Below are 12,643 nucleotides of genomic sequence, written 5' to 3' on the forward strand. Positions count from 1 at the left end.
ATCTGACTACAGAGTACATTAATTACAACGTTTATTTCAGTGTGTGTGTGTGTGGGGGGGGGGGGGGTGTTAGACCAGCCCATCATTAAGATCTTAAGATCAATACACCAGACCATTTTAATATTCCTCACACGATGTTCCATAAAATTAAACATTTTACGTCAGCTAACTAAATCCACGAAAGGTTCAGTGTACTAAATGATAAAAGCAATTAATGAAAAAAATCAATGTATACTCGATATCTTGGCCTTTTGTTCAGATCTAGGGGTTCATTGATGGGGGTATAACCCATAGTGGCGGAAGAATTCTAGATCATTGATAACAAAACTTCAATGACGACCGGATTATTCAACGGTATTGTACCGTGGCTCTGATGCACACAGAGACATATGGAAAATTAAAAGACATATATCGATTTTAAAATATTGAAAGTGATGGTTGTGTTTGAAAACTTTGAGCAGGTTGATTGAGATTCCGGAAACATCCTATTCCATTCAATCAAACGACAAAGAAGTGTGACTGTTTATAAGTACATTGTAAGGTTATCTATGTCTGATTTATCATTCAGACGACGGGTATTTAACGCATTATAAAGTATCTACTATAGTATTGTAATCATGTATGTATCTGGTGAGCTGTCTACAATTGTTAATAAAACCCAACTCCTTCTTACTTATCAAAGCAGCGATCTCCACCTGTAAGTTCAGCCTTTGTGGAATATGATTATTTTATATAATTATACATGAATATAAATTGTGCATGTTTACATTAGTTGTGTGTTCTGAACCTATCAAGTGTAAGGAAACGTATTGCTGAATGCATTATAGACTATACATCTACCAACAAGTGACTCTTGGATAGAAAATGGACGAGGCGATTATAAAGGCAAAGAGCAGTTTACACAATTAACAATCATTGGTGAAAGAATGTGCATGCCCTTTAATACACTTCTCTTGAAATACACTAAGATTAAAAGTCAATACAAGATGAAGTGCTTTCAGTGTAGGAGAACACCACGGGAAGCAGTCGATTTTTGTCAAAGAAAATTGAAAAACTTATAACGATCTATCGTGTAAATATTTACCCTAGATATCGGACATGAAAAAATATGGCGGCTTACGTTATTATTCGTTGAAATTTAAATTAATGTGCATTATACAAGTATTTAGAGGCCAAATATGTCAACTTTAAGAGTCTTTAGACTGTTGGACTATTGGACCACAATCACTTTTTAAATATGTCAGCACTGATTCATTCAGACCAGGTCTCTATATAAGACAACGATTTATACTCCAATAAATACAATGCAAAAGGCTTACGTAATAACGCGAATAAACGACTTACTAAAAGAAATTATTACTATTTCTATTTTTAAAAAAACCCTCTACTCTGCCGTGGAGAATTACGGGAAGTGTAGGAAATCCTGTCTAAAATGAGAGAGAGAGAGAGAGAGAGAGAGAGAGAGAGAGAGAGAGAGAGAGAGAGAGAGAGAGAGAGAGAGATTTTGAATTAGGCAATGACAAGTAAAAGAAAGTGAACACTTTTGGACGAACAGAAAAAAATGATTGGGAACAACGATAAATTTTAACGAAAAGATCAAAATTATTCTTAGAGTGAGAGGACATTAATCTTATAAATTGTTTCTAGTGTAATTAAATCCCTGTGTAGCTGAGTACATAAATATATTATGTAACAAGTAAATGCGTGCCCCCTGTTGATTCTCCGATATTTACTTTCACTATCAAACCGTCTGGATTTACATTGGAGTTTTGTCGTTTAATCACGGATTTAAAGTTTATCTTTGATAAATGATCTGTAAAATAAATCCACAGCTATGTCGAGATTGACACATCATGTTGAGCAGTTTACAATTACTATCAAAGACTCTCTTGAACACAAGTACTATACTAACAATCAAAGAGCTTTTATATTACCGCCATATTTTTTATCATGTACCTTATTTTGACGATATAACAAGCATTATGATGTATTTATATATAATTTTATAATTTATAGGTTTTTTGAGTATTTGTATTTGCCTTTGACGACTATTAAGATTGGCGTAACTTGATTCTATCGCACAAGAACGTGAGTTTAGCTGAAGGAAATGTCTTTTGGGATTAAAGATTTATTTTTTCAGCAATCTTTTACAAGATACAATATTTACACAAACGCAATGGTAAAGTCCTATAAAAATATCCTTCACCTCGGTTTCACGATCTTGAAATTCGTTAACCAAATATGTCCAAATTTGCTAATGAAATTTAACTTTACACACCATGTAAACGTAAACTACATCGTGCTGAATATAGTAGTTGCTAGCTGAAATCTTTCGTGTACGGTATTGTGGTCATTCCATGTCTTAAGATCCTCTGACTTTGATCAGTCAAAACCCGCCAGCTTGGACAACTTTCCATAACCCATGAAAACCGAAAAATTGATTAAAGGAATAAGGAATCCTTCTTTGAAAATATGAGGTGATAATTTCGGTCGAAGCGAGATCAAATCCAATTGGGACCAAAGGGCTTTATGATAGATTTGATCACTTATCACCTCATAAATTTAGAATGATTCCTTATTATTATATTTAAATAAATGTTCAGCAATTGTACGACTGAATATTTTAATATAAATTTTAAGCAAACCCTGCTTGCTCCCCAATTATACGTCTTTTGAAATTATTGGACTGAATAGAACAAAATCGATACGTAGTGTTATCACAGGCAAAAACACAGAAACATGTAAATATTCGATAATGTATGTATAGTTTTGGATAAGATAAAAAAAAATACTTTGCGCAGAAAGAAAAACAGTGAAAAGAAAACCTGGAGGAAAGTACATGTAGTATTGCAAAATATGTCAAACTATTATATGATTCATGTTATTTACCTTTCAGTGGTTTTGCCACAAGGGGCTCCATTTTAAAGTATCTAGGCATGTTGGTAAATAAAATACTTATATCATAATATCACTTTCCAAAAGAGCTTTGACACCTAAACTAGGCACAGATATACTCCAAACTCCATAGAGCTACAGTCTCATAAACACATTCTGTGTGCATCTCTAGCCGGGTTGTTAAGGAGAAGTCAGCAGCCAACATATGTCTTGTAGGGAATAAAAATGTTAAGAGGAAGGTTTGTCTACAGTAAAGAAACTAAATATTGAACAAAAGTTTTGTCAATAACAATTCACGCATTCGATTATTTTTTTCGTCAGAGCACCAAACTGTGTTTAAATCCTCGTTAAGGAAAACAAGGCTAGCCGAAGGAAGACGTAACAAGAACAAGAAACAGGGGACCAGGTTTAGTTTTTGGTAAACGTCCATAATTCTATTGAACTCAATTGATACCAGCTTGATTAGAAACCAACGAACCCTTTATCTTATTTGAAAAAGCGTTGAAAATTTTCAAGGGTGTAAATTTGACTTCTGACGTTTTTGCGATTATCGACGAGATAACACGAGACTTGGCGTTGTGTTAGCTGATTGGCCAGTGATGTGATGATAAACATGGAGATATGATTCTGAATTGGGAATGTATTTAAAAGCTCGTTGGGTACATTGTCTATGGATATACAATACGGGACTGATAGCCAGCTACTGCTCCCATGACGCTCATGACATGAGGATACAAGCTGATTAAAGTACGACCAACAAGTAATGTACATGGAACCACGGCGCAGACTGACCGAACATCCTCACAATAACTTACTCCTCGTGATGTGTGATATCATAAAAGATAATAAATAGAATTATTTTTTAAAAAATCGTGCTTTGCGGCAGCAATTTTCAAATAACCGGGATCGATTCGTTAATACAGTGATTCTCCAGTAAATTCATGCCTAAAGTTGATATTGATTTAACTTTTGACACAATGTATATATACTTATACGTCTAGTTAGTTTTCATATTAAAAATCTATCATTATATGATCTAAATTGAATAGGATACACAGTTAACTTTTTATTCAAGCGTTGAATCTGTAAGTCTCATATCTGCTAAATCGATGTTAAGTAAAGAAGAGTAGCACTACTATGGGGAAATGACGCAGCATTTACTGGATCTTTGGTAAATATTGCAGCAGCAAGCTTTATTCTTGAAATTTAAGTCGTGTTGCAAAATAAGTTTAAAACTCTAGTCAATAAAACATTACAAAGCTGGTAGTAATCAGCATTCTTTGGTTCGAGCAAAAATGGGATTTTATTTCTACCACAGAATTCTAAAACTTGGACAAACGCAAAAGTTTAGACACATCTAATCTATCTGGTAATTCCAGGCTGTTCTATCGATAAATGACTATGCCTTAGTGTAACTTAGTACCCGCTTGAATATACCTAAACATATCAAAGTCAGTTCGTGGAAGCTCTGTTCAGACTTAATAAACTCCCGATCTCTCGCAGCGATAGCTTTCTTCTTTGCAATGGATGAAAAATTGAGAAATGAGGCACGCAGATTGTTGTAAAAGTTACGGATTGATTTGAGAGAAATAAACCTACTATTTTACTTCACGTATTGACTTGCTGACTGTGACAGAGCAACAAACTGATTCGATTAGGATCGACTAATAACATGGTTTCTAGAAAGTACGCATTAGAAATTTTACGTTTGAAGATAGAGTTTGGCCCGGCTCTGCTGAAAGCAACTCCATCCATGTCAGCAGTGTTACTACATGTATAAATAACGCAGTACTCATCCTTAATATAAAAAAGTCATTACAAAGAGCAGTACTTTATTAAATCAATTTTTTGTTTGATAATCAACATCATAACGACATGACTTTTACTCCTATGCACGGTTCACTTAGCGTACAGTTGACTGAACAATCGTCGAAAAGCAAAATCAGAAATTCATGACCGTTTAATTGCTAGATTTAGTTTGTTTGCATTAGAATCAAACTACCATATATCTTACTGTCGCTTTAAACAGGGACCGACTTTACCGCTAGAATGAAGTTTACTTATCGATGTATTTCATAAAAGCTTGTTCTACTCAAAGCAGAAGGAGACTGGTAAAAATTATACTACAATACGCCATTTCCTTGCGTGTGAACGGGCGCACAATACACTAGTAATTATACATTATGATAACGTAAAAACGGGGAGGTAGTGATAAAGTTAGTGAAATTTGAACGATTTATAGGGTATGATTTAATTTAAATTGTTTCAGTTAAAACAAAGAACTACTTGAGGTGTTTACAGTACTATTCAGTTGTAATTAATGTATGTTGAGAACAACCTAAATTTCATCTTAATGCAGGGAGAAAGACAATTCCTTTTTACTTTTTTCATCTGTAGAGTCCACCTTACTAATATGCAGTTGATGCATTTGATGATCTAGAACTTACAATATTAAAATCATACGAGCAAAAATTGTCAAAGGACTGTTTTGATTTGGATTAAGCCATTGCTTTTAAAAGGTACTAAATAGAGTGATGTTTTAAACAAACTCAAAACGAAATGATACCTAATGTTACCATAGTCATGTTATCATGGTAAAATGGTAATACGGAAAAATAAAATAAAATTCAACAGTTACAGAAATTTATAATGCACTTAAAAGTAAAAATATTTATCAAATACATACATATAAATTGATACAATATTAAAAAATAATACGTGATAAAAAAGTTCGTATAGCAGATAACAACACCTCCCTTTTGAGTTGACTGGTCAAAAATCTTAATTCCAATTTGTCGCAATGAACGTATCGAAAACAGTTTTAAGCGAGGAACAATAAATATATGATTGTAAGCTTGTTCACATCTCACGATAATGGTTCAAATCATTCCTGCTTCAAATTAATTTTTATGATTGACAGCATCATATCGTACATCAATTGTCACTTTAGAGCATTTAGTTATTTCATTATTCATAAAATACCGCGCAAGCTCATTTTTTTTAAAGTATTAAAAACATATATATATTACATTAAAAAATTCCACCAACATCAATGGTCTTTCGTGTTTTTTATGCGCTTGATATAAATATTTTTAGTAGGTCAGGCAAGCCAAAAAAACCCCATCGAAATACTCAAGTCCTTGGCGGATAAGTGGGGGATAAAGGGATCGTCGCATACCATGGGATTACACTGTGTAGGTACAGTTATTTCAACTGCGGTGTTAAATAGAAAACTGATATTGAATGAAGGAGGTTAACAACTTAATGACTGGTCTCCATTGACTCTTGTAGTTCTGGTTGAGTGAATGATTTATTGTTGTAGTCGATTGTGGTTAGAGAGAGAGAGAGAGAGAGAGAGAGAGTTTAACATTTTTATTGCGAGCTAAGCATGAAATTGAAAAAAGGAACCATCGCAATTCGGATTGCCGTCAGGAAACCTCTAGGCTTCAGCATGATTATTAATTAATGAAGTTTTTGTTATAACTATATTGTGATTAGATACCGGTATTACTTGTTAACACGGGTACAGCTACAGAACTCTGTATAGCCCCTTTTAATAGACATCATTTTATCTCATATCATCGCCGGACAATAAACCATTGCTGAGGCGGCGTTTCCTTGTCGTTGAATCCCTCTTGTCATAATGCCCGTATATTAAATTGATTTTTTTTGTTCAAGCGTTTTAATTACGCAATGGTTGCCATATCGAAATGTAAAAGATGAATTAAGTTTGGCAGTCTGCATTGAGTCCATATCTATACATTCATACGTTCTTTATCAGGAATTAAAACCCTGAGTCGTGCTGTGCATAATGCCTCGGAGGATCTCTTCTCTCTCCCTCCCTTTCTGATCATTCAAACCATTCTATAAAGACCCGTAGGCTTAAACATGATTTAAAAAAGAAAGAACGAACCTATTCAGTATTAACGATTTACATAATCCAGAACACACAGTAGGGAAAAAACGTCACGTTATAGAACAAACGGGAACCAGGAGTATTGCCTCTTCATACAAAACATCTCATAAAGCACAAAGGGCTGACAAAAATACCATTGAATAACATATGATAATAAAATATTATTATGAATTAGCATATGTATGTATGCAAAGCTATCTTGTCAAATCCTGATGGAACATGGATTATTGGTACACTTTTATTGATGATCTAGATGAAATTTCTTGCTCTATTTTGAATGCTAAGTTCATTTATGATAAAAGCACATAGATTTGGAACAATGACATATACTGGGTTTTTGCATTTTCTTATAAAAAGGCTTTAATATGGCTATCAATGGAAAACGGGACTTTAAACACTTATCGCAATTCGTCCTTTTCACTCTTCGAAGTCACTCAAAAGTCTATCACTGTCATAACTAAGCCCCCATTCTTTGACTACAAATACCAGACTAATTTCCAGGGTCAGTCATCGCTGTCCATTGTTGTTGCCCGGTAATTTATTTAAAAAATGGTTTCCGTTCTCCTCTTTCTCTGCATACATTTTAAAACTTAAAACATCTACCAAACATTCGACGTTCCACTGCTTGGTTGTGTCTGTTAAATTATTACTTTTACATGTGAATATTTAAACTGAACTTCCCGTTATGCGAGTACATAGAAAAAAGGAGAGAACAAATAAAAGTTTCGCTGATACAATCAGTGCCGCGGGGAGAGGCCCTAGATACAACGTAATGTTAGCGGTAGTACAGATCATTTTGTTCTCTCTCAAACGCTGTCTTTTATTATTGAATTTCTTTTGTTTTACTGAAATCAAACTCTAATCATTGCATGAAATCAATGCATATGATATGTATGTGTAAGAGAGAGAGAGAGAGAGAGAGAGAGAGAGAGAGAGAGAGAGAGAGAGAGAGAGAGAGAGAGAGAGAGGTAATTGAAAAAAAAACCCCAGAAAAATTATATCATGAATTTGTACGTGAACCTTAAAGGACAAACGTCAAAGTACATTCCTAGAGTTGGATGTATATATTTCTTCCTTGAGGTTTAGCGTTAACCTAACTCTAATTCCCGAAATGTAAACCGAGCTGATTAAGATAATCACCTTTTTGGCACAGTTTACACCTGTTGATTTAACCGTATAATTGATGTTATTTGGAAATTAAATAAAATATTCCGGTACTCACTTGTGTATTCTGCACCAATTAACACTCTTTTTCTTTTCCCCCTTTCTTGAATATCTGGAGCCATTCTTGTATCGTAAAAAAAAATCACAACTATGAAATAAAATTCTACTTTGATTCTCGCACCACTATTTCTCCGCTGGACTGATAATCATGCATTTATCTGACATATAATATGTCTCTGGGCTACTGAATTATAACGCTGGACATTAATTATTCATCGTTATCCTTCATTTGGCGATATTGCGCGAACTCTCTTCGGAACCCCTCTGAGTGATAACGCAGCAAGTATCACGGTAACTAAGGACGCCCAGGAAGACGACACTACACTTTCACTGTCTTCATGTTTAAATTTCGGACCTGAGTAACTAGAATGTCTTTCACATGTCAAAGGGACGGCTTCACGGACTTGTTAAAAGTCTGAGTATTGATGTGCCTATTACAGCTGTAAATTGCTAGAGTGTTGTACGAGGTGAAATTCACTCTACTCGCCTTCGTTGTGTATTTAAATCCGATTTATTGATCAACAGGGCCACGTCGATTTTGACAAAACAGAAATCTTTAAAATGCCGGAGAAAACAAACTTCAAGGGATCGAATAGAAACTGATTAACTTGATTAGGACTAATCATGTACATGTAATTCATAGGCGTCAGACCGGGGGGGGGGGGGGGGGGGCGGGGGGGGGGGGCAAGGGGAGGGGGTTTGTAGACAAGTTATGCATAACCTTTTTTTTCTTTTTCCTTTTTTTTTGCTTGTCAAGATTTTGATAAGTCTAGCCCCCCCTCCCTTTCAATCCCTGTATCGAATTAAATTCGATGAAATAGCTAAATATTTTATTTGTCTGTATTTGTTAAACGTGATAATATCACGGAAATGTAAATCAAACATAATAAATGTATACGTGTTTTTTTATATATCATTCTTTAATAATATGCCGATCATTGACAATTCTGAACAATTGCAAGAATTTCTGGTTCAAATCATTATACAATGTGAAAGAGATAGAGTATACATGCACATGAAACGAATATTTAATCAGCTTTGTACATGTAATTGCAGTGAATCCAAAGTTATGAGACTAGTTAAAACCGAGGATGTCACAGAAATTAAAAAAAAACATTGCAATCAAATTTATGACTGATCTAACCTTCGTTTCTAATCATAATTCATTTTCTAACTTTTACAATCTAAAGAAGAGATCACACTAGGAACATCCCCGAAAGCTCGTACGAGTCAGAGGGGTATATATATACCAACCGTTTCCTATGCTCTTCAGAGGAAATAGCTGAATGCAGGAGAAAAATACTGCCAAAGAAGATGACAAAAGCAACAGCCAAAGTTAAAGTCAATTTTGGCCTGATATGCTTATACGGTGTATACTGTATTAATGTATAAGGGAACTTTTTGCCCCGTTTTATTTTCGCTCATTTCTCTCTTTTTGTCAGTAAGCAGATTAAGACTTGGCGAATTCCAATGTCTCGTATTATCTCTCTTTTACCACAACATTGTTGGAGCGAATGCTAGACGAGGCGAAACCGTAACTAGAAGCGAAAATATCACGGGGCGAAAATTATCATGTATCTAGTATATATGCTAGTATAATCTTGCAATTATAGTAAAACGTTGCAAGATTACATGAGAAAAGTTGAGCAACAGTCTCGTGGTCGCACAACACACGCACAAACAGCTGCAATTTATCTTACTGTTCTTGGGAGTTCAAAAAACGTTGTAAAACTAATGTTTTGTAGTAATGTTCGTGCGTTGCATTACAATTATTCGGACCGCATTCGGTCGCGTCTGAATAGTGTGCATGTCCACTATTTTAAGGAGACTTGATGCGACTACAAAAACTGCAAACAACGATTGAGAGAGATCGCGCAACGTATGTGATAGCTCGTGCGGAGCAAACAAATTCCGATCGCAAAGTGTTGCACGATGCTCGTTGGCCAATTGTTAAAGGGGCTTAACAGATATTGCTCAAAGATTACTTTTCAAAACACGTACATCATTATAAGTTTATGAACGATAACCTTTCTTATGTAAAGCTCAGAAATTTAGACGGTTCGAAAAATTCAAAAAGTGCTTATTTGACCTTTCTGCTTTCCCTATCTTCTAGACTTACACCGTTACTAAAACCAATCGTACTCCTTTCAAATTTAAAAACCAGTAAACATATTAGTTTTTACCAAGGTATAAACAAATGAATATACGTACCATAATACGTCTTGAAGGTGAAAAAGAAACATCTGATTGGTCCATTTATGCCAAATCATGAAGATTTGAACGGTACTTCTAGACAAGCTTTTCTTCTTTTTAGAATACATGTATATCATAAAGCCGACGATTCGAGTAAACAAATACTTAGGCTACTTAAGTATGCTTCAAAGACTGCAACGTGTAGAATCAGTAACTGAATAAATGACTTTGATTTGAAAAAGAATAGGAATTTCATTTACCTTATTATTTCCAAAAATAGGTAAGTCTTTAGACTTATTATAGCGAGTTGTATTATGGAGTTGTTCATATTTTAAGTTCAGTTAGATCCATTTTCCAAAAGTCCACTATCCACATGGATATTATGATTTTGAGGAACGGAACAAGAGAAAATTGCCAAGAAGTAAGGACATATATGCCGGGGTCCTAAGGTAATAATATGCTTAACTTTGAAAGAAAATTTTGTTTTCATAACATTCCGCATTTGGTCATTGAAGAAAAAAATATTCTAACTTTAACGATGTTAGATAACTAAGATTTATTCATTTTACCATAAATCAGACCCTAAGTAACAAAAGAAACAAAGGTTTGTAGGACGTTACTCTGGTATCGGTGCAAATGTATGGCGAGCTTCAATAGTCATTAATCCTACATTTTTAATGTTTTTATATAATCGTTATAAATATCATACATGGTCTTACAGAATATTATTGAAAATATATATTATGAAAATAGGCACAAACATATTCTCCAACAGTTTTTAAAAACACTGAAATTTATTTCAACTGTCAGGCCTCCACATAAACCATTTTAAAAACAGATTTTTAATTATGAAAATAAACAAAAAAGTCATGTGATAATAATTGTTGTTCTTTTAAAAAGATTGTTAAAACACGTGCAGATCTGGAGGGGAGGAGGTCGAGAGGAGAGTTCGTTCGGACCCCCCCCCCCCCCCCCCGAGAAATTCAAACTCAAATGGCAAAATTACCGATAATAGGCCTCGGATTAAAGCTATCCCTTGCGTAACTAATGAATTACGGTAAAACGCATATATTCATGTTTATTTAAAGTTACCTTTAAGCTGTGAATTACAATGCTGAGCTCGATGGCGATTCAAAGATATACAATTCCAATCGATAAAAAATATTTATTTTCTTAATATGTAAGTACATGTACTGCCTACTTTTCAAAATCAATCTCTCACGTGAAATCGACGTGTGTTAATAGTGAAAAGCATCCATTCAATAATACAGAATATTGAAAAAAAAATCTTACAGATGTAGAAAGAAATGGAGGCACTATAGAGTTCCAATACAAGTTTCACCATTAACGTTTGAGCTTGAAGTGTTTATCTTGAAGTTGTGGTTAACCCAATAGGATGCATAGTTTTCTACTTTAATACTACATACATCTCGAACGTATCTGGTATTTGATTTTTATATTGGTAATTATAATGTTAATGTTTTTAAAATTAATATGACGAATTCAGAGGAAAACACAACCTTTATATATATTTTGTTAAGTAAACGCTGAATAAAAACTCCAAAACGAATAAAAAAAATTTACAAATTGTATTTTAAAAATGGTTCATTGTATTCCAATGTAAACCGACTCGGAGTCTTGGAGTTCCGATACAACAAGTTGATAACATGCGGAAGTTCCAGCACAGACAGTCCGATGTAATACTGTCCAAAAAATGGATCCCAACTAAGGGCATAATTCCAACATGGTTAGGGGATCATCACAACACACTTTTACTAACATGCGGGTTCCTGCACAATTAGACCAGCCATACTCTTTCTGGTCCTAACTTATTTCTCTATTACATGTAGGTTTGGATAGACATTGCTGTTTTTCGATAACAAAAAGATGAAACGCAATGAAATGTCAGAAAAAAAATATTCACATTCATGTAGCTGTTAATCTATTGTACAGCAATTTTTAAATTAAATTTGCCTTGGAATTATATTTGGAAGATATCTGATTCATAGACTAGGGTCGGTTGTTTTTTTTTTTGCCTCAAGCGTCTTGATTTTTTCAAATTATTACGTACGCACCTTCATCTAACTTGCTATGTTCTCAGAGCAGCTCCTTTAATGTTACACAAGCCCAGAAAAAATAAGATTTTGACGTAAGACAAGTCAATATCCTCACTTTCTTGTAATACAAATGCGTTTTATCTTAAACTTTATTTCTATAAAATGATCTGAAAAAATAACAAATTAAAACGTTAATTTGCCCAGTTTCTAATCATTGTTACAATGTGCATAAATGGTTATAAAAACAAGTGTTTGGACTGAATTTGTGTCGAGTGGATGAATATAATTATATATTAAGTTAGTAAAATTATCTTTTAAGTAGGTTTACATAAAAATTACGAATAAAAATAACCACCAT

General features: G+C 34.1%; 1 protein-coding gene across 1 annotated transcript in view; it reads right to left on the bottom strand.

The window, feature by feature from the left end:
* The window catches only part of LOC128183561 (titin-like), a 30,164-nt gene extending 26,876 nt beyond the window's left edge, over nt 1-3,288 (bottom strand). The window contains exon 1 of the mRNA XM_052852615.1: nt 2,890-3,288. Within this exon, the coding sequence (XP_052708575.1) occupies nt 2,890-2,938 (49 nt within the window). The 5' untranslated portion in view covers nt 2,939-3,288. The remainder of the gene's footprint in view (nt 1-2,889) is intronic.
* Nucleotides 3,289-12,643: the final 9,355 nt, after the last annotated feature.

The sequence above is a fragment of the Crassostrea angulata genome, chromosome 5 (genome assembly GCF_025612915.1).
Source record: "Crassostrea angulata isolate pt1a10 chromosome 5, ASM2561291v2, whole genome shotgun sequence".
NCBI classification, from domain to species: Eukaryota; Metazoa; Mollusca; class Bivalvia; order Ostreida; family Ostreidae; genus Magallana; species Magallana angulata.